At 46.7% G+C, this 19903-nt stretch overlaps 2 protein-coding genes across 3 annotated transcripts in view; one reads left to right on the forward strand and one right to left on the reverse strand.

Moving 5' to 3' along the window:
- On the reverse strand, positions 1-10971 carry SRRD (SRR1 domain containing). The gene is made up of 7 exons (XM_008518761.2): positions 10769-10971; positions 5079-5119; positions 3464-3723; positions 3263-3361; positions 1369-1523; positions 873-918; positions 1-451 (listed from the first exon to the last, which is right to left on the reverse strand). Exons 1-7 carry the CDS (start codon positions 10969-10971, stop codon positions 230-232), a joined length of 1026 nt encoding a protein of 341 aa, XP_008516983.2. The 3' UTR covers positions 1-229.
- Positions 10957-19903, forward strand: part of HPS4 (HPS4 biogenesis of lysosomal organelles complex 3 subunit 2) — a 27276-nt gene continuing 18329 nt past the window's right edge. Inside the window, exons 1-5 of one of the 2 annotated variants that reach the window (XM_070626950.1) lie at positions 10998-11137; positions 12538-12683; positions 12784-13056; positions 14715-14805; positions 16581-16724. In XM_070626950.1, the coding sequence (XP_070483051.1) occupies positions 13016-13056; positions 14715-14805; positions 16581-16724 (276 nt within the window). In that variant the 5' untranslated portion in view covers positions 10998-11137; positions 12538-12683; positions 12784-13015. Of the gene's footprint in view, positions 11138-12537; positions 13057-14714; positions 14806-16580; positions 16725-19903 lie in introns of both variants that reach the window. The other variant, XM_070626949.1, reaches the window with a different exon arrangement.

Below are 19903 nucleotides of genomic sequence, written 5' to 3' on the forward strand. Positions count from 1 at the left end.
TTGCAGAGTAACGTCTCTATTCAGGAGATACTCCCTAGCGGGCCAGGTCACCAAGGAAGGATGTAACACATGAGAAGGCGACTTATATACTGCGTCCTGCTGCAGCGAACCCTCCTCTAAGCAGGAAGCCACGGAATGTGCCCTCTGCAGACAGGCGTGCCCTGCAGCCCCTCCGCAGCACGCCCTCCCGTTAGTCTCGGGGCCGCTGCCTCAGCCAGCACCAAACCCGTTACAGCGAGCTCAGGTCAGCAGCTGAAGCTTCTTGTGTCCCGTTCCTGATGATTTCCAGGTCCTCACAGTCCTGATAATCGGGTTCGTCCCGAAACGCCCACGTGTCCGTGGAGAGTTGTTTGAGCTTCTGTACAGGGAACCACTGGACAGAGGTATCGTTAAATATGTCCATGTACTGGGACGTCTGAGGAAATTCAAGCTCCTCCAGTCCTTTTAAAATCTGAGCAGAAAAATTCAAAGGTAAAACGTAAAAACCTGATAGTCACAGTAAAGCCCACTCTCCTGGTGATATTTCCATTTTACTGGTACCCCCACCCCCGTTACCCTTTTTAAAAAGTAAGGAATAGGATATTTTAAGTGTTTCTGTGCAATGAATTGGAAGCCCCAAGGGCAGTGGATACATTGGACTATGATACTGAGAATAAAGGAAATTAGGGGAAAAAAAGGGAGAGATGTGCTAAAATGTCATAGCTTTCTGGGACACAGACCCATGGAGAGAGCCCACTGCCAGTGCAGTAACTTCGCTGTGCCTTCCGTTAGCCCCCCCGAGCTCCCTCCTCCACGCAGGCAGGACTCCACCTGGCAATGGAGAGAGTGTGGTTTCACCCCCTTCCATCCCAGCCCCTTCATCAGATAGATACCTTCGCAACGTAGGGGTAATTTTTCTGTAGAATCCTTGTCAACAACCTAGGAATAAAAATTTTAAAAAGATGTGATTAGGAGGTCATTTATGAGTGGTTTTATTCAACTGAAGACAGACAGGCAATATGATTTAAATAAACCAAGAATTTCTTTTGAACGTGGGATGTAGAGCAGGCTAAATAATCACTCCAAAATGTGAATGCCCAAGGTACTGCCATTTCACTGAGAGAAAGGTGACGGCAGACCCCCAGGCATCGTGAAACAGGAGGAGGAATGAAGAGAAGTCAAGTGGTTTTTCCCATTTTTTAAAAACATTTCTGTCCGTGACAAGGGAAGGGACGAATTACTGGCAAAAGACTCCTTAACTCGCTTCACAGCTTGACTCAGGTTGCCATCTTCCATCGAAGCTTCTGTCCGAACGTTTTCTGCGTGTGGTCAGGCTGAGGAGCGGGCTTCCCGCAGGGGCCAACAGCATCCCGGCGCTCGCAGGCTTACCTCTCCTCCAGGCCTCTGAAGCTGTTCCCAATGATGACCAGCCTGGACAGCGCCTCGACCGACCAGTTGCTCCATAAGAGGTTGTTGTACAGGGCCGTCCCACAGTGCAGCATGTAAAAGATGGTGGGCTCACCACCAACGTTCCGTTTTCCTTCCTGGGGGCACAGTATGCAACGATGTAACACTCACACTTCCTCCAACAGGTGAGGACAGATGAACAATGAGCTGAGAGTTCTCCCACCACACACAGACACACACGCACACAAAACCCTTACTGTGGTTATCATTTCACAATATCAAATCACATTGTACACCTTAAACTTACAAAGTATTACGTGTCAGTTATATCTTAGCTGGAAAAAAAATAATGAGCTGAGAGGAAGGCAAGTTGAAGTATCACATGTAAAAAAACAACGCTGCATTGTAGAGGTGTTACATTAGTCGTGCATATGAAATCTATAAAGCATATGGGACTAAAAGTCGGGAAATCATGATGTCCAGGAAGAAATCATGTTTACTTAACAATGTGTCCCACAAACAGAAAACTCTGGATTAACAAAGTGGCTTCTTGGCTCTGTGACAGCGAGGGCAGGAAGGAAGGCAATGGTTACTGCCCCCCACGTACTGTGTTTGGCAATCCTCCATGCCTCCTGTCACTTTGCAGATCTGTATCACGACTGAGTCCATTTCAAATGTCCCCTGGGAGGCCAACCGCCCCCTCTTGAGAACCACTGCTCCACAGCCGAACTCCTTGGCAGGGAACACAGGGCCCCTCCCCTGGCTGTCAGGGCCCTCCCCTGGCTGTCAGGCCCCTGGCTATGCCTCGGCTCCCCCTCTCTCTCCTCCTCCCTGCAGCTTCCCTTCTATTGATAACAAACTGGCGACGGTGGCTCAACACCCGGCTGTGCACAGGCCACCTGCAGTTCTGGTCCTGTCCCTCTGGCAAACTCCTGGCAGACTTCAAACCCAGCTCAGCCTCAGGAAGCCTTCCTGCATCCCCCACACAGCACACACTTCCTTCCCGTCGCAGTTCCCAGGCTGTGGTCCTACCTCGCTGTTCCATCCACCGTGTACTTGGTTACAGGCCACATGCCTTGATGGGACCGGCTCCCATTCATCTCGGCCTCCCCAAAGCCTCCTGCCTAGCTTTCTTTTCTAGCAGGCTCTCAGAAAAGCTCATCTGAACTGAACGGCAGTAGGCGTTTGCCAGTATTGGCAAATGAGTCTCTTCTCTCAGCTGGGCCTAGTTTTCATGTTTCATAATAAGCAGTGAGATGGCAGTTTCAGAACAGAGAGGAATCAAATGACTATTCTATAATCCCCAAGACAACACAAGACTAAATTCAGAGGTATTTGCCTACACGGGCTGCAGCCCTCTGCTTGTGAAATGAATTTCATTTTTCCAGGGGTCTCAGGAAATTTCGAAACCCAACTATTGTAGGGGACGCAGGGGTGGGCAGAGGATTTAGCCACGACTCACAGCCAGGTGCTGTGGGTGTGACGGGGCTACAGCTCCAAAGGGAGATGATCCGTCCCTTTTACTGCCTCCCCTGGGACAGGGGAAGTTCCTACCAGAGGCGCGGAGGCTGTGTGCCCTTTTTAACACCAGCAGTAAATGCCAACTTAGTATAATTTCTGGACACGGAATTCTCCCAAGAATTTTGCAGACCTAACAAGTCAGGTTCATGCCATTTATGTAATTTACTTTTTTTCTGATAAATTTGGCAACATAAGCCAAAATGTGGGTAACCGGTCACAGATTACAGGCACTGGGAAAGCAAGCAGTGCCCAGGAATGACTGCCACTTCAAAGAGCACGTGTCCGCGGGCCAGGCCCGAGGTCAGCGAGGTCCACACTCGCACCGCCCTCCTGCTGCCCCTCCTGACCCACTCGCCTCGTTCTCACTGAGGACAGTCACGCCAAGGCTCTGAAGGACTGCAGTTTCGAGTGGGCTGAACAGAGGGTCATACACCCGGCAGTGACTTCTCGGGATCTGCAGAAGGGAGGAACGAGCTGTTTGTTTGAACCCCAACATCCGTGTGCAGACCCTGTGCAGGACCGGGGGACGGGCTGAGAAAGACGAATCCAAACTCACGTGGCATTTCTCCAGGAAGAGGAGCAGAAACGTTAGCTGGATTCTGGCTATGACGCAGGTGGCAAAGTTCCCAATGCCGTAACACACGCACTTCCAATGGCAGCTTCCTGTGGCCAGGGTGTCTCCTGGGATGGAGCCTGTGGCCACAGCTGACTCACCCGGTGATGAGCCAAGATGCAGGTTTCCCAGGGCTTCTGAAAGACTCCCCACAGGGGCCTTCAGCTGTTCTAGATGCTTCGTAAGACATCTGTTGATGGTGTCTGAAAGAGCAGGCCCCTCGATACAGTCAGAGGGCATGCTCTGACCCTGCGATCCAAATTACCCACAACAGTGGCCCACAGGCCAGGGAGAAAAGGAGCAAGGCGGTACAGGCTCAGCTCCTCAGAGGGGTGCTGGCCTCACTCCCAAACATGCCTGGCACACGCAGCCGCACCCACCGAAACGGACAGGCTGTCCCTACCCACGGCCTACAACCCAAGAGAATACTTCAAGCAAAAACCAGGTTTCATTTACAGGCAGTTCCCATCTAAAGCTCTAATGTGAACTCATTCTAACTTAACAGGAGGCACCTCGTCAATGCAGGTTAAGCTCTGAACTACCCACCTTTTCGATTATAACAAAGAATAGAGCAGCAGAGCTCTCAAAATCATACGACAAATGGCTGGGAGGAGGAATATTTAACATGTAAAAAGTTCAAAGAAAAAAAGGTAGGCTGGGGCTTCTAGAGCCTAATGAAAAATAAAGTTTAAATCTTCTCATGTAGCAGGGGGTTCTCTTGTCTCTCCTTTTAGTAACTAGTCCTGAATTTAGTTGAACACATCTGTACACAAAACAAAACAAAAAGCCAGACATTCTCACAACATGTGAGTTTTCACTTATTAGCAAAGACATCTTTAACTAAGACCCCAGGCTAGGAAAGGTTGCATGAAAAGCTGCCCCTTGTAGTCCTTGCTGGTAAAACAATTGGTAAAAGCTTTTTGGAAAACAACTTGACAACGGATATCAAGTTGGTCACTGCCTTTCACTTAACAAGCCCACTTCCGGAATATATCCTAAGATCAACCTAAATCTGTAAAAGCTTTATGCATAAAGGTGCTCATCGCAAAGCTATGTATAATAACTAAAAAACAAAGAAAGAAAGGAAACTAAATGTCCCTCAGTAAAAACTGTAAGTATGCTATGTTCACTCCATGTGTTAATACTTGTTGCCACACATATTGTTTAGGAAGATTATAACTGCCCGGGGTTGGGGAGAGGGTCTACATTGTAATGTCAAGGAAAAAGGTCAGGATAAATACAAATGTCAACAATAAGGATGACGACAGCTAACACTTACTGCCCCCTGTGCAGCAGGCAAGCCCTCTTCGAAGCATTTAACTAAACGGCCTCATTTAATACTCAATTACACCACAGGATAGACACAGTATCATCTCCATTTCACAGATAAAGAAACTGAGGGTCAGAGCTGGCTAAGGGCCAAAAGACACACAGCTGTGAGGGGAGGTCAGCATTAGCACCGAGCACGTACAGCAAAGTGTCATCAAATGAGGCTGGATTCCTTTCTCTGGCCCTCCTCCCACCCCTCCTGCCCCTGCCTCGGCCACGTGGTACCCACCTAGTGCTGAACTCCAGAAATCAGAGATAAGCAGGTCCTCCCTGTTGAGAAAAAAGGCATGGTCATCTCTCATCCTCTTCAGGGCTGCCCTAACCATGACCATCCTCCAGACCACGAGCAGGATAGAGTGCCCTCCGACCCAGAGCCCACCCTTGAGAGAGAGCAGGAGGATAAACAGTGAACAGATCCACAGCAGCACTGCTGGGGCTCAGAGCGGGCAGCAGAGAGGGCTTCCTGGGGGAGGCCTCTGATTCCTGGGGACAGGTCTGGGTCTGTTCAGTATCCTGGTCCACAAGAGAGCCTGGTTCAGAGGAGCAGCTCCATGAACACACAGGGGCAGCCTCTCAGAGTTTCCGTTTCATCATCTCTAAAGCAAGGATAAGAACTGTACCTACCCCAGAGTCACAGGGGGACGAAATGGGGTGAGACTCAGCACGGTGCCTCACACACAGCAGGTACTCAATGAACGGCCTTTGTTAAAGAAATAATTCCAAGGTGAAATGAAAAGAAGAGCCAAAACCAAGTGTCTGGGCTTTTTTAATTCAGGTCAACCAGTTTCCACAAACCCAGAGCAAAACATAGTCAATAGTGAATTAAACGAACTGAATGAATTCTCCAATCAAAAGACACAGAGTGGGGGCCAGCCCAGTGGTGGTGGCACAGCGGTTAAGGTTGCACATTCTGCTTCGGCGGCCTGGGGTTCGTGGGTGCGGACCTACACAATGCTTGGCAAGCCATGCTGTGGCAGGCATCGCACATATAAAGTAGAGGAAGATGGGCACGGATGTTAGCTCAGGGCCAGTCTTCCTCAGCAAAAAGAGGAGGATTGGCAGGAGATATTAGCTCAGGGCTAATCTTCCTCAAAAAAAAAAAAAAAAAAAATTCAGAGTGGCTGAATGGATTAAAAAACCAAGACCCAAGTACAAAACAGACTTTACATCAAAGACATAGCAAAATTTATGGAATGCAGCAATAGCAGTTCTAAGAGGGAAGTTCATAATGATAAATGCCTACCTTAAGAAACAAGAAAAGTCTCAAATAAACAACCTAACTCTACACCTCCAGGAACTAGAAAAAAGAACAAAAGAAGCCCAAAGTCAGGGGGAGGAAAGAGCACAGTCATACACCACTTAACGACAGGGACACATTCTGAGAAGTGTGTCATTGGGCAATCTGTCATTGTGTGAACATCACAGATGCACTTACACAAAGCTGGATGGTATCGCCTACTGCACACTATATGGTACTAATCTTGTGGGACCACCATCGTATGTGCGGTCCACAGTTGGTGAAACGTGTCGTTATGCGGGCATGACTGTAACAAAGATTAGAGAAGAAATAAATGAAATAGAGACTAAAAAGACAACAGAGAAGATCAATGAAAATAAGAGCTGGTTCTTTGAAAAGATAAACAAAATCGACAAACCTTTAGCTAGACTCACCAAGAAAATAAAGGACTTAGATAAAATTAGACATGAAAGAAGAGATATTACAACTGATAGAACAGAAATACAAAGGGTCATAAGAGACTACTCTGAACAATTCTATGCCAACAAATTGGCCAACCTAGAAGAAATGAATAAATTCCTAGAAATGTACAGCCTTCCAAGACTGAATCACAAAGAAACAGAAAACGTGAACACAATGATTCCTAGTAAGGAGATTGAATCAGTAATCCGAAACCTCCCAACAAACAAAGTCCAGGACCAGGTGGCTTTACTGTAAATTCTACCAAACATTCAAGGAAAAATTAATACCAATCCTTCTCAAACTCTTCCAAAAAAACAAAGAGGAAGGAGCTCTTCCAAACTCATTTTACAAGGCCAGCATTACACTGACACCAAAACCAGACAATGACACCACAAGAAAAGAAGATTACAGGCCAATATCCCTCCACAAAATATTAGCAAACCAAATTCAACAATACATTAAAAGGATCATACACCATGATCAAGTGGGATTTATTCCAGGAAAGCAAGGTTGGTTTAACATCTCCAAATCAATCAAGGTGATACACCACATTAACAAATGACAAAAATCACATGATCATCTCGATAGATAAAGAAAAAGGATTTGACAAAATTCAACATCCATTTATGATAAAAACTCTCAACAAAGCAGATATACAGGGAACAAACCTCAACATAATAACGCCCACATATGACAAACCCACAGCTAACATCATACTCAACGGTGAGAAGCTGAAAGCTTTTCCTCTAAGATCAGGAACAAGACAAGCATGCCGACTCTTGCCACTTTTATTCAACACAGTATTGGAAGTCCCAGCCAGAGCAATTAGGCAAGAAAAGAAATAAAAGGTGTCCAACTTGGAAAGGAAGAAGTAAAACTGTCCCTCTCTGTGGATGACATGATTTTATATATAGAAAACCCTAAAGACTCCATGAAAAAAATGCTAGAACTAATAAGCAAATTCAGTAATGTTACAAAGTACAAAATCTATACACAAAAATCTGCTGTTTCTATATACTAATAATGAACTATCAGAAAGAGAAATTAAGAAAACAATCCCATTTACAATTGCACCAAAAGAATAAAATACCTAGGAATAAATTTAACCAAGGAGGTGAAAGACCTGTATACTGAAAACTACAAGACATTAAGCCTCAAGGAAAGAAATGGAAGAAAACACAAATAAATGGAAAGATATTCCATGCTCATGGACTGGAAGAATAAATATTGTTAAAATGTCCATACTGCCCAAGCAATCTACAGGTTCAATGCAATCCCTATCAAAATCCCAAGGACATTTTTTGTAGATAAAGAACAAACAATCCTACAATGTGTATGGAACCGCAAAAGACCCAAACAGCCAAAGCAGTCTTGAGAAAGAAGAACAAGGCCGGAGGCATCACTCTTTCTGATTTCAAACTATATTACAAAGCTATAGTAATTAATATAGTATGCTATTGGCATAAAACAGACAAAAAGATCAATGGAACAGAATAGAGTCCAAAAATAAACCCATGCATATATGGTCAATTCATTTACAACAAAGGGGCCAAGAATATACAATGGGGAAAGGAGAGCGTTTTCACTAAATGGTGTTGGGCAAACTGGAGAGCCATATGCAAAAAAATGAAACTGGACAACTATCTTACACCATACACAAAAATCAACTCAAACCGATTAAAGAATTGAACATAAGACCTGAAACCATGAACCTTCTAGAAGAAAACATAGGGAAAAAGCTCCTTGACATAGGTCTTGGTGGTGATTTTTTTTAATTTGACACCAAAGGTAAAAGCAACAAAAGCAAAAATAAACAAGTGGGACTACATCAAACAAATAACCTGCTGCACAGCAAAGGAAACCATCAAGAAAGTGAAAAGGCAATCTACAGAATGGGAAAAAATATTTGCAACTCATATGTCTGATAAGGGGTTAATATTCAAAATATATAAAGAATTCACAGAACTCAAGAGCAAAAAAACCAAACAACCCAATTAAACCTTGGGCAGAAGATCTGAATAGACATTTTTCAGAAGACATACAGATGGCCAACAGGTACACGAAAAGATGCTCAACATCACTAATCATCAGGGAAACGCAAACCAAAATCACGAGATATCACCTCACAAATGTCAGAACGGCTAGTTTCATAAAGACAAGAAATACCAAGTGTTGGCAAGGATGTGGAGAAAAGGGAGCCCTTGTGCACTGTTGGTGGGAATGTAAATTGGTGCAGCCACTATGCAAACAGGGAGGTTCCTCAAAAAATTAAAAATAGAACTACTGTATGATCCAGCCATTCCACTTCTGGGTATCTACCCAAAGGAAACCAAAACACTAACTGGAAAAGATGTACACACTCCCATGTTCATTGCAGCATTATTTACAATAGCCAAGATACGGAAATAAGCGAAGTGTCCCTCAATGGACGAATGGATAAAGCAGCTGTGGTATAAATATACAATGGAATACTATTCAGCCATAAAAAAAAGAATGAAATCTTGCCATCTTTGACAACATGGATGAACTGGAGGGCGTTATGCTAAGAAATAAGTCAGAGAAAGACAAATACTGTATGATCTCTCTTACGTGTGGAATCTAAAAAGCAAAAAAACCAAGCTCACCGATATGGACATCAGATTGGTGGTTGCCAGCGGCGGTGGGAACAGGGGGTGGGTGAAACGGATGAAGGGGGTCAAAAGGTACAACCTTCCAGTTATAAAATACGTAAGTCATGGGGATGTAATATACAGCATGGTGACTATAGTTAATGATACCATATTGCATATTTGCAATTAGCTAAGAGAGTAGATCTTAAAAGTTGCCATCAGAAGGAAAAAAAAATTGTAAAAAACTCCAGAACAAACTGGATTTAAACTGACACGCCATAAGTCAGCATTCAGGGGGCTCAGAGAACAGACAGAATTGAAAACCTCTGCCCAGAGGCTGCCCTCACGTTCCTCACAGAGGGCAAAGGAGACCTCTAAGGTATAGGGAGGGCTTTGTAAACTGGTGAGTGCGTGCACAGGAGAACAGCATGTAAAGTGCTGGGCTCTTCTCTACCCAGGGCAGTGGGGACTGCACCACATTTGGGGGGTGCAGGCAGAAGTAGGGAGCTCCTGGGGGATACTGAAGACGTTGAGGAAGCGTAACAATGTCAAGGTAAATGGAAAGCGCCTTAAGAGTTCTCCAAACCCCTAGGCACACTCATTCTCACTGGCATCTCTTCCGAGATCCTAGAAAGTCACTGCTTTTTTCTCAGGCTCACTCCGCTGGTCAGCCAACTTCTTTCTACTCAGTGGTAACCTGAGTCACGACGGCCTCTTGACCCTAACTCTGGGGGAGGGCAGCACATGAAATTAGTCTAATTTCTCTCAGTTGTGATGGTCTGTCAGCTGTTGATCTGAAAAAAGTGCTAACAAAAGCTGTTATTTATTGAGCTCTTAAAGGACTGAAATAAAGGCAATAACACTAACCAAAGTGGGTAACATTTACGGAGCGCTTCCTTGCGTTAGGCACTGTTCTAAGTGCTACAGAGCAAGGCAGGGAGAGATGGGCGATGGGATGAGCCAGAATAACGGAGAGCTCTGAAGCACAGGTTTTGGAGTCACAAAGACACGGGTTCGAAATCCAGTTCTATGCGTTATCTACCTCTTTAAGACTCGGCGCCCCAGGATCCTAGCGCAGCTGTGATGTGCACACGGATAAAGTGTGTAGAATGCCTAAGCCAGTGCCAGGCACACAGCAGCTCCTCATTTAACTGATGATAATCATAAAGATGACCATCACGTGTTCATTTTGCTTCCCTGAGGTTAGCAACACCAATACCAACCAACTTTGGCATAATATTAATACTAAACTACGCTTACCATGCGCCAGGCTCTGTTAGAAATGGTTTACACTGACTAGTTCACTGAATCCTCCAAACAAGTCCATGTAAGTACTATTTTCATGTCCATCTCCCAGATGAGAAAACTGAGGCACAGAGATACCTACTTGCCCAAGGTCTCGCAGCTGTAACTGCACTAAGAGGAATGACCGACTTTACCGAGCGCCTACTGTGCTCCAGGCTGTAAGGAGCTCGTTACCTCCGCTACATCCTCTCAAGAACCCCTTTAAAGGGTATGCCGTCACGCCCACTCTACAGATGGCGACACTGAGGCTCGGAGGGCGTTCCCACAGGCGTGAAGATTCGGACCCAGGGCCGACCCCGCACTCACCCGGCCTCCCGGATGCGACGAAGCACGACTATTTCGTTCGCCTCGGGCTCGGCCCCCGGGCCCCGGGCCGCCGCCTCCCTCCGCCTAGGCCGCCGCGCCGCAGAGCGCCTGCTCCGTGGACCTGCAGCCCGCCAGGGCTCCAGCGCCGCCGCCGCCATGACCTCTGACGTCAGCGGCGCGCGCGGCGCGCCTGGATACGTCATCGCCGTGCGCCGGCTCTCCGAGAGCTTGGGGGTGCGGCAGGCGCGGGTGCCGCGTGATCCTGGGGCGTCTCTGCCGCGCGCTTAGATACCGGGCGGGAGTCGCCGCTGTCCCGCTGCCGCCCGCGTTCGGCGGCCCGAGCCCCGGGCTGCCTGGCTACTCCCGCAGGTGGGCGTCGCGGGGACAGCGAGGGGCGGGATCCGGCCTAGAGCGCCTCTTTGCAGTCTTCCGCGCCGTGACCGGGCCGCGACGGAGCCCCCCGCCTTGCCCGCCAATTCCCAGCCCCCTGGAGCTGAGGCCGGCCCCTTCCCAGTGCCCTTGGACGGTTACCGACCGCTTCCTGGCCTTTCGAAGTCGTTAGCGACCCTGTTCCTGCCCCGCTGACCCCGTGAGGCCGCTTCCTGCATCACCGCCACCACCCCGAGGCCATTGCCGGCCACTTCTTGACGCCCCCCCCCCCCCCCCCCGGTCGTCATTGTCACTTCCCAGACTGCCAGAGCCTTCTCTGGTCAGATCCCAGCACCTGCTCTACCTGAAGTCCATTACTGGCCCCTTCTGGACCTTTCAGGGATAAGAGAGTGGACCTTGGCCGTGTAGGGCCCAGTCCTCTGAGAACAAGGGATAGGGGGTTCCAGGCTACTGTCCTCGGTCCCAAGAGCTTAGATGCCCCTCCACAGGCATCCAAAGAATACCATGAGTGTGACCCTCTGGAGGCCATCCCAAGATATCTAGAGCTGAGAGAAGAGATTTTACAGGCCATCAAAGATTCAGTGGGATCCTCTCTAGGGACTTCTCTCTACCAAAGGAGTTTTAAAATTTTTGTTGTATTCCCAGGAGGATGACAGATGGTGAGCAAGTATTTGAGACCGTGTCACTGGGGACATTAAGCTTGGAGAAAGTGACAGTAGGAATACAGTTTTGAAAGGATCAAAGGGCTGCTGTGTGGAAGGATTAGACCTTATTTTGTTTTCCTGGAGAATGTTATCTAGTCTAATGTGGGGAGGTTACTGGGAGGCCACTTTTAGCTTGGTGGAAGGATGACTTTCACATTATCAACTGCTTGTCTCTGGAGGAAGTAAGCCAGAGGCAGTCCAGGCAGCTTTGGGAGAAAAGGATTAGAATAAATGATGCCAGGGTTTCCATGCCCACTGAGTTGTCTTTCCTCTTGTGGGAGGAAGCCACGGGTTAAATTCTCTTTTCATCTTTTGGAAACTTGCCCTGCTGTGGAATTCTGCATGTTCAGATTACTTTTGGGCGGTCAAGGTGATAGTTCCTTAATTTGAGTTCCATTATTACTACAACAACCGCCTTATTTGTAGAGCTGCCCTTGACACCCAGAGCTTTTTCACACTCGTTATTTAATTTTATCTTCTGTGAGACATAACTGTTCGAGAAACTAGGGGACTTAATCCGAAGTCCTGCAGCCCTCTCTTTGTTATTTTGAAATATGATATTCCAGTTTCTAGAAAGCTCTCTGGGAGTATACCATTTGCTTCACCCTGCTGGGTCACGTGCTCTCTCATGGGTTTCCGAAATAATCTATGCCTTGTGTTTATTTTATGACTAAGGCTCTGAGGTTTGAACGGGAAGCTTCAACACTTAGAAGAACCTTCAGAGTGGCTTTGAACCAGACGAGCTGGGAGTCGCTTCAGAACACCGCCTTCAGCATGCATCTCCCCCGTCGGGCGTTCCTCGCGAGGAGCTTTTTGAAGAGGTCCTTCTGCAGGGAGCTGGAGAGCTGATGCTCATGGAACCAGATGAGTGGCTTGGACTTTTCTGGTAGAATTCTCTTGCTTTCTTGTATTCTCTCACAGAGTTCTAAGAGGTGTGGAGGCGTTCATGGAACCAAAGGGCCTGCAAGGAAGGGAAGTAGCACTTTCATGCTGAATGAAACTCAGCAAGAAACGGCTGTGAGTGAAAACGCTTCAGCCTCCCTCGTCCAGAGACACTGGATTGGGGACACAGAGGAACGGTGACCGCTGGAGAGAGAGAAGTGAGACTGGAAAGGAAACCCAAATAAAGAGAATGAGGACAACTGGGAAGTAAATGGCCGCCTCCAGCTCAGCAGAGACGAAGTCAGCCTCCTGGTGAGTCGCTAGGCCTGCCTTGGCTTCCTGCCTGCCAGGTTGCTGGGTGGATGTTTGGGGTGACCTGAAAATCCCCAGCCAGATTGTGTTGATTTTTATTAAGGCAAAAAAGAGCCATTTTCCTCAGAGCAGCTGAATCAAGCATGTGAGCTGTTTCTCTCCAGAGCTGACACGGTGTAACTCTGCAGGCCTCTTGTGGTGTCCAACGAGTCCAGCATTGCTGGTAGAATCTAGAAAAGATAGCCGTGGCCGGATCAGGCAGGCGGCTTTGATAATAATGTGGGCATGGTAGTCTTCCCTTGGGAGAGACAAGAACTGGTTGCCGTGCAGAACTACACTGTGAGAAGAGGTTTGGCCAGACCGGCTCTTGAAGGGTGTTACACAGCGTCTGCTGAAACTCACTTCCCTCCTCAACCTCAGATGGGTTGAGCCTCTTTCGTAACTTGGTCCAGCAAACATGAACCGAGGAGATGAAGTGAAAGGCATGGTTTAACTAGAATGAGCAGAATTTACTGACCAACTATATGTGTGCAAGTCAAAAAGATGGAGCAGTTCTGGAGGACACGCAGGTTTTCTTTTGTGTGCCTGGAAGAGTGGAGGTGCTTTTGCCCAGAGAACACAAGGAAAAGATAGAACGAGGCCTGGCCAACGGGTTTGTGAGCTGAGTGTGAAACATTTTTGAGGCTTTTTGATCTGGACCTAGAACTCGGGGAAGGCAGACTGTGCTAGAAACAACGTTAGTGCTTATCAGCAGGAAGATAAGGTGGGAGCCAGAGAGGGTGGTAGGGGGAGGGCGTAGAGCCAAGGGAGGAGAGTGACAGAGTGGTCGCGGCTCCTCTGGTGCTCTAGCCTGACAGGTGTGCTTTCGGAGGTTTGGAGGCAGACCCAGGTGCAGCCTCGGGCGACATTGCTTTGTGTCTTTCAGAGGTGATTACAGTCATACTGCAGAGGCGACTCCAGGAGTCTTTAGGGAGGAAGAGAGGGTTGTGGAGATTGAGAAGAGCGGTTCCTCTGTGGGGAGGAATAAGGAGTTTGAGTTATGCTTATGGGACTGGGGGGGTTTTGAAGGCAGAGGGCTTCGGGGCTCCTCTGAACTCTCACAGGCTCCTATTTTCCCCTTAGAGCCTCGCTAGGCTGCCTCGAAACTGTGTGTTTCCTGCCTCACTCTTAGCACCCGGCCCAGGGCTGGGAGCGCAGTGCATGTTGTAGGCCCTCTCTAAACCTCTGTGAAAGGAATGCCTGACTTCCTGGTAGATGGGGTGTTTCCGGAGATCCTCGTGCCCAGCGGCTGTGAGGAGCGCCTGCAAGCTGTCCCTGACTTGTCTTATCAGAGCCTTGAAGGACAGTTCACGTGTGGTTCTGCAGTTAAGGCTCCACGTCTCCGATAGGAGGCGTCGCTGTGGGCACCATCTTTCCTCAGCCGCCCCGCTGTCTTGGGGCAGATGGTCTGACGGCTGGATAGAGGCATATTTTTAGTTTGACTCGACTGCGCTTCCGAAATGGTCTTTATCTATTTGTAGCCGCTGGGCCCTCTCTGCTCCGGGCCGGGGCGCCAGCGGGCTTTCAGATACTGAGTAAGAACCTTCTTGCCTGGGGACGGGGAGCGGGGCTTTAGAGCTCCCGGGTCGCTGGATGGCTCCTTTCTCTTCTCTTGCCAGGTGGAATTATTTTTTCCTTTATGATGGTTCAAAGGTAAAGGAAGAAGGAGACCCAACAAGAGCTGGCATTTGCTATTTTTATCCTTCTCAGGTAAGCCACGCAGCGTGTCACTGTTCCGTGGGGATCCCGCGGCCTCCAAGTGGTGACTTTTCAAAGGTATAGGGTTTACATTAACACTCTTTTCTTTGCATAATCCAGGCACTTGACATTTCTACTCTCTTATTCTTAGTTGTGCTGTTTCTTGTTGTTCTGGTCTTGAACTCCCCAGGCAGCTCAGTACTTCCATCTTCTTCAGCTCTCTGTTACCATCGGGATTTTCTGTCTGCCTCCCCTTGCTCCCAGTTTTTCATCAGCTCATTAAAAGGAAACAACCAACTTTTGTTCAAACATGTACAAAAGCAGAGGGGAGAGTACAGCAAACCCTCACACACCATCGCCAGCTTCAGCAATTATCAGCGCTTTGCCAGCTTTATATCACCTATTGTAACCCTCCCCTTCTTTTTTTCTGGAGTATTTTGAAGCAAATACTAGACATTGTGTCATCTCTCCAGTATCAAGTAACATCTCTAACTTTGGAAAAGGACTTTTTTTTTAATATCACACCTAACAAAAGTTACAGTGATTAGTAACAATAATTCCTTAGTATCATCTGATACTGTCTGTATTCAGATTTTGCCTTTATTATCTTAGATGTTAGTCTATCCATCCTTTCCCTGTTATCTCTTTCTCTCTTTCCTAATCAGGATCCAAACAAGGGCCACGTGTTCTGTTTGGTTATTTTGTGTTTTAAGTCCCTTTATTATATAACACTTCTCCCCACCCAGCCATCCTCCCCCCCACATGCCATTGAATTACTGAAGAAAGCAGGTCGTCTGTGCACTAGAAGGGTAGAACATCCCACATCCTGGATCTGGCTGATTACTTCCTCATGGTGGTGTCATTGTTTTTTTCTTTTTTTTGAGGAAAATTAGCCCTGAGCTAACTACTGCCAAATCCTCCTCCTTTTGCTGAGGAGGACTGGCCCTGAGCTAACATCCATGCCCATCTTCCTCTACTTTATATGTGGGACGCCTGCCACAGCATGGCTTGCCAAGCAGTGCCATGTCTACACCCGGGATCCGAACCAGTGAACCCCGGGCCACTGAGAAGCGGAATGTGTGCACTTAAGTGCTGTGCCACTGGGCTAGCCCCTGGTGATGTCATTTAATGTCTCCTATCCACCGTGCAGTATTGCCTTTAAATGGTGTAAGATCTAGAGCTGTGATTAGCTTCCAGTGTAGTTCTTTTAGGCAAGACTTCTCCATAGGCGGTGTGTACATTTCTGTGCGTCACATCGTGTCTGGCCGCCCCAGAGTTCAGTTAATGCTGAGATGGATTAGGAGGTCTTCGTGTTCGCTCATGTGATTGCCCTCTGACTTGGATAGCCGGGGTTAATCCAGGCTGCTCTGGCCGCTCTGCAGGGGATTTGAAAAGAGATGAAAGGCTCCTGCTGCTACCCACGCATGTGCCTGTAGTCCTAAGAACAAGAATCTAGTTGTGTGCAGTCACCTGCTGCAGTCACTGGGTGTTCTGTGACAGCTCAGTCATCCTGAGCAGGGGTCAGCAAACTTCGCAAAGGGCCAGAGAGGGAAGATTCTAGGCTTTGCCAGCCACATAAGGTCTCTGTCACATATTATTCTTTTTTGTTGTTGTTTTGACAACCCTTAAAAAATATATAAAAACCATGCTTAGCTCATGGGCCATGTAAAAACAGGTGGCCCACTAGATCCAGCCTGCAGGCTGCCGTTGCCAGTCCCTGCTCCGGGGCACGACGCAGGAGCTCAAGAGTGTCAGCCTCCTGTCTGGAATGTGCTTCTCTCCCGTAGACCCTGCTTGACCAACAGGAGTTGCTTTGTGGACAGATTGCCGGAGTTGTCCACTGTATTTCTGACATTTCCGGTTCTCCTCCCACTCTCATTCGTCTGCGGAAACTTAAGTTCGCCGTAAAGGTTGACGGAGATTACCTTTGGGTAAGTTTCCCCGGCAGAACCAGTGCTGACAGTGTCACCTTGACCGTGAGTTATGTCTTGGGGATGAGTATTGTGATGACAAGGTTTAGAAAGTAGTGAATGCTTTCTATGGCTCTTAGGCCAAGAATCTCGTCCCCTGCTGCCATGTGCTGTATCGTCCACGAGTCTTCGGTCACTCTCTGCAGGTGCCTGTCATACTGAGTGCCCATCATAACATGTTTCTAACATAGCCTGCATTGCCAGGGGCTGGTTTCTCCTCTCCTTTGAAAGACTTTAGGCCAGCCTGCTGAAAGTCTGTCTGCTCTGTGATGCTAATTGAGTTTTTCATCTCCATCTTTTCTTTATACTCTCTATAGTTCCCTATACTCTCCACGCTTACTGGGTAAATGACCTAGAAACTCCAGGACATGGATGCACATGTGTCAGGTTTGAAAGAACCATTTAAAAAAACCCCAAAAAACCATTTCTTTACAGCTAGTAGTACCATACTCTGTAATTTTCCCATAGCTACACTTATTTTAAACTATTCCTGAGGTGAAGGGATGTTTAAGTGTGAGGAAATATATTCAACTGTGTAGGTATTATTTCCAACATTTTATTATGACAGTTTTCTAACATACCAAACAGTTGAAGGAATTTTCCAGTGACTACTCACATTCCTCCTAGATTCTACAATGAACGTTTATTTCATCATGGTTTCTTTCTCACATCTCTGTCTATTCATTCCTTTATCCTTCTGTGAATCCAGTTTCTACTTTAATGCCTTTTGAAGTTGCCCACATTAGTATACCTCTTCCCCCCGCCCCAAATACTTCATCACGCATAACATTAGAGTTCAATATTTGTTTGTGGTTCTTGTTTCCTTTTGAGGTAAAATTCACATGTGATGAAATACACGAATCTTGAGTGTACCACTTGATGCTTCCGGACAAATGATGCACCTGTGCGACACAAATCTGTGTCAAGATATGAATGTTAGCATCATTCCAGAAGGCTCCGTGTGTCCTTCCCCGGTTAATTCTACGCCCCGTCCCATTGTTTTGAATTTTTTCTGCCATAGATGACTTCTGCCTGTTCTAGACCGTCATATGAGTGAAATAATGCATGTACAATTCCTCTTTACAGCTTCTGTCACGCCCCGTAACGTTTGTGAGATTCATCCATGTTGTTGCATGTATTGGCAGTTTATGCCTTTTTATTGTTGACCAGTAGTCCGTTGTCTGAACATATCATGGTCTGTTTGTTTATTTTTTTAAGATTGGCCCTGAGCTAACATCTGTTGCCAATCTTCTTTTTCTTCTTCTTCTTCTCCCCAAAGCCCCCCAGTACATAGCTGTATATTCTGGTTGCAGGTCCTTCTGGTTGTGCTATGTGGGACGCCGCCTCAGCATGGCCTGATGAGCAGTGCTAAGCCTGCGCCCAGGATCTGAACCAGGGAAATCCTGGGTCGCAGAAGCGGAGTGCAAAAACTTAACCACTTGGCCCTGGGGCTGGCCCCTACAGTCTGTTTATTAATTTTCCTTTTTATGGACACATGAACTGTGTCCAGTTTGGGGCAGTTAGGCTCTAGGAACATTCCTCTGCAAGTCTGTTTTGTGGATGAGTTTTCATTTCTTGTGGGTAAATATGTAGGTGTGAAATTGCTGGGTCATAGGGTAAGTGTATGTTGATTTTAGAAGAAACGGCCAGACTGTTTCCCAAAGCGGTTGCACCATTTCACATTCCCACCAACAAAATATGCGAATTCCAGTTACTCCACATCCTGCTCAACACTGTTGTTGTCAGTCCATTTAATTTTAGCCATCCTGCTGGATGTGTAGTGGTTTCTCATTGTGGTTTTAATTTGCGTTTCCCTGATGACTAATGATAGTAAGCCTTTCTCATGTGCTTAGTGGCCATTGGTATATTTTCTTTCAAAAAGTGTCTGTCTGAAGCTTTTGCCCATTTTTTAAATTGGGTTTTCTTTTTTTTGTTGAGTTGTAGGAGTTCTTTATATATCTTGGATATCAGTTCTTTGTCAGATATATATTTTACGAATATTTTTTCCCAGTTTGGGGTGTGCTTATTAATTTTCTTAATGATGTCTTTTCATGAGCAGAAGTTTTAAATTTTAATGGACTTGAATTTATCAGTTGTATCTTTTATGGTTATTGCTTTCTGTATTCTGTCTAAAACCATTGCCTACCTTGCTGGAGAAGATATTCTCCAATCTTTTTGGTAAGGCTTATAGTTTTAGCTTCTAAATTTAGGTCTGTACTCCATCTTGGATTAACATTTGTGGATGGTGTGAAGTAGAGGTTAAGGGCCCTTTTTTCCTGTATGGACATGCAGTAGTCCCAACGCCATTGTTGAAGAAGCTGTCCTTTCCCTGGTGGGTTCCTTCGGCTCCTTTGTTGAAGCTCAGATGACCAGTTAAGTGTGGGTCATTCCTGGGCTCTCTGTCCTTTTCCATTGATCTTTCTGGAGATCCTCTATGAGTACTACTTATGTGTTGATTTCTGTGACTTTATAATAAGTGTTGAAATCGGAAAATGTAAGTCCTCTCGCCTTATTCTTTTCCTAGATAGCTTTGGATATTTTAGGTCCTTTGTATTTCCATTGTACAATCAATTTGTCAGTTTCTAAAGAAAAGCTGGTAGGATTGTGATTAGAATTGCGTTCAATCTGTAGATCAATTGGGGAAGAAGCGAGCACGTGCTGTGTGCCAGACTGTTGTAAATTCTTGGATTAATTACTTCAGTGAACAAGACAAAGAGCCTTGCCTCCGTGGAGCTGACATTCAGAGGGAATTTGTTTTCTGTCAGGGTTTGTGTGTTGCTTTGTTTCTGATGATGCCCTGAGGAGAGAGTCCTAGAGGTAGAGTTACTGAGTCAGAGAGTACGAACTTTGTTCAGGCTCTTCAGACACATGGCCGATGACTTTCGCCCTGAGCAAGTATTTATCCTCTGTGGAACTCGGCAGTACACTCAGCATTTCGGACTGTAGAACGTGTGAGGATCCAGTTAGTTCCTGTTCAGAAGGACTTCTTCCAGCTGGGGAGACGAGATAGCCATTCATGAAACAGTTTGAGTCCAGTGCTTGCAGTGAAGCCCAGGTTAAACATCCAGTGTCCAAATCATACTCCTAACAAATACGAGGGGCCAGACGAGAGCTCAGCAGCGGCTAGAGTGATCAGAGCA

This window comes from Equus przewalskii, chromosome 7, assembly GCF_037783145.1.
Source record: "Equus przewalskii isolate Varuska chromosome 7, EquPr2, whole genome shotgun sequence".
NCBI lineage: Eukaryota > Metazoa > Chordata > Mammalia > Perissodactyla > Equidae > Equus > Equus przewalskii.

Excerpts from the sequence above, each read along its gene's own strand:
- SRRD (XM_008518761.2), bottom strand. The coding sequence starts at position 10,971 with ATGACGTATCCAGGCGCGCCGCGCGCGCCGCTGACGTCAGAGGTCATG. Across the intron at positions 3,362-3,463 it reads TCTTCCTGGAGAAATGCCAC|ATCCCGAGAAGTCACTGCCG; the intron begins GTGAGTTTGGAT and ends TCCCTTCTGCAG. Across the intron at positions 1,524-3,262 it reads CTGTCCTCAGTGAGAACGAG|GAAGGAAAACGGAACGTTGG; the intron begins GCGAGTGGGTCA and ends CTGTGCCCCCAG.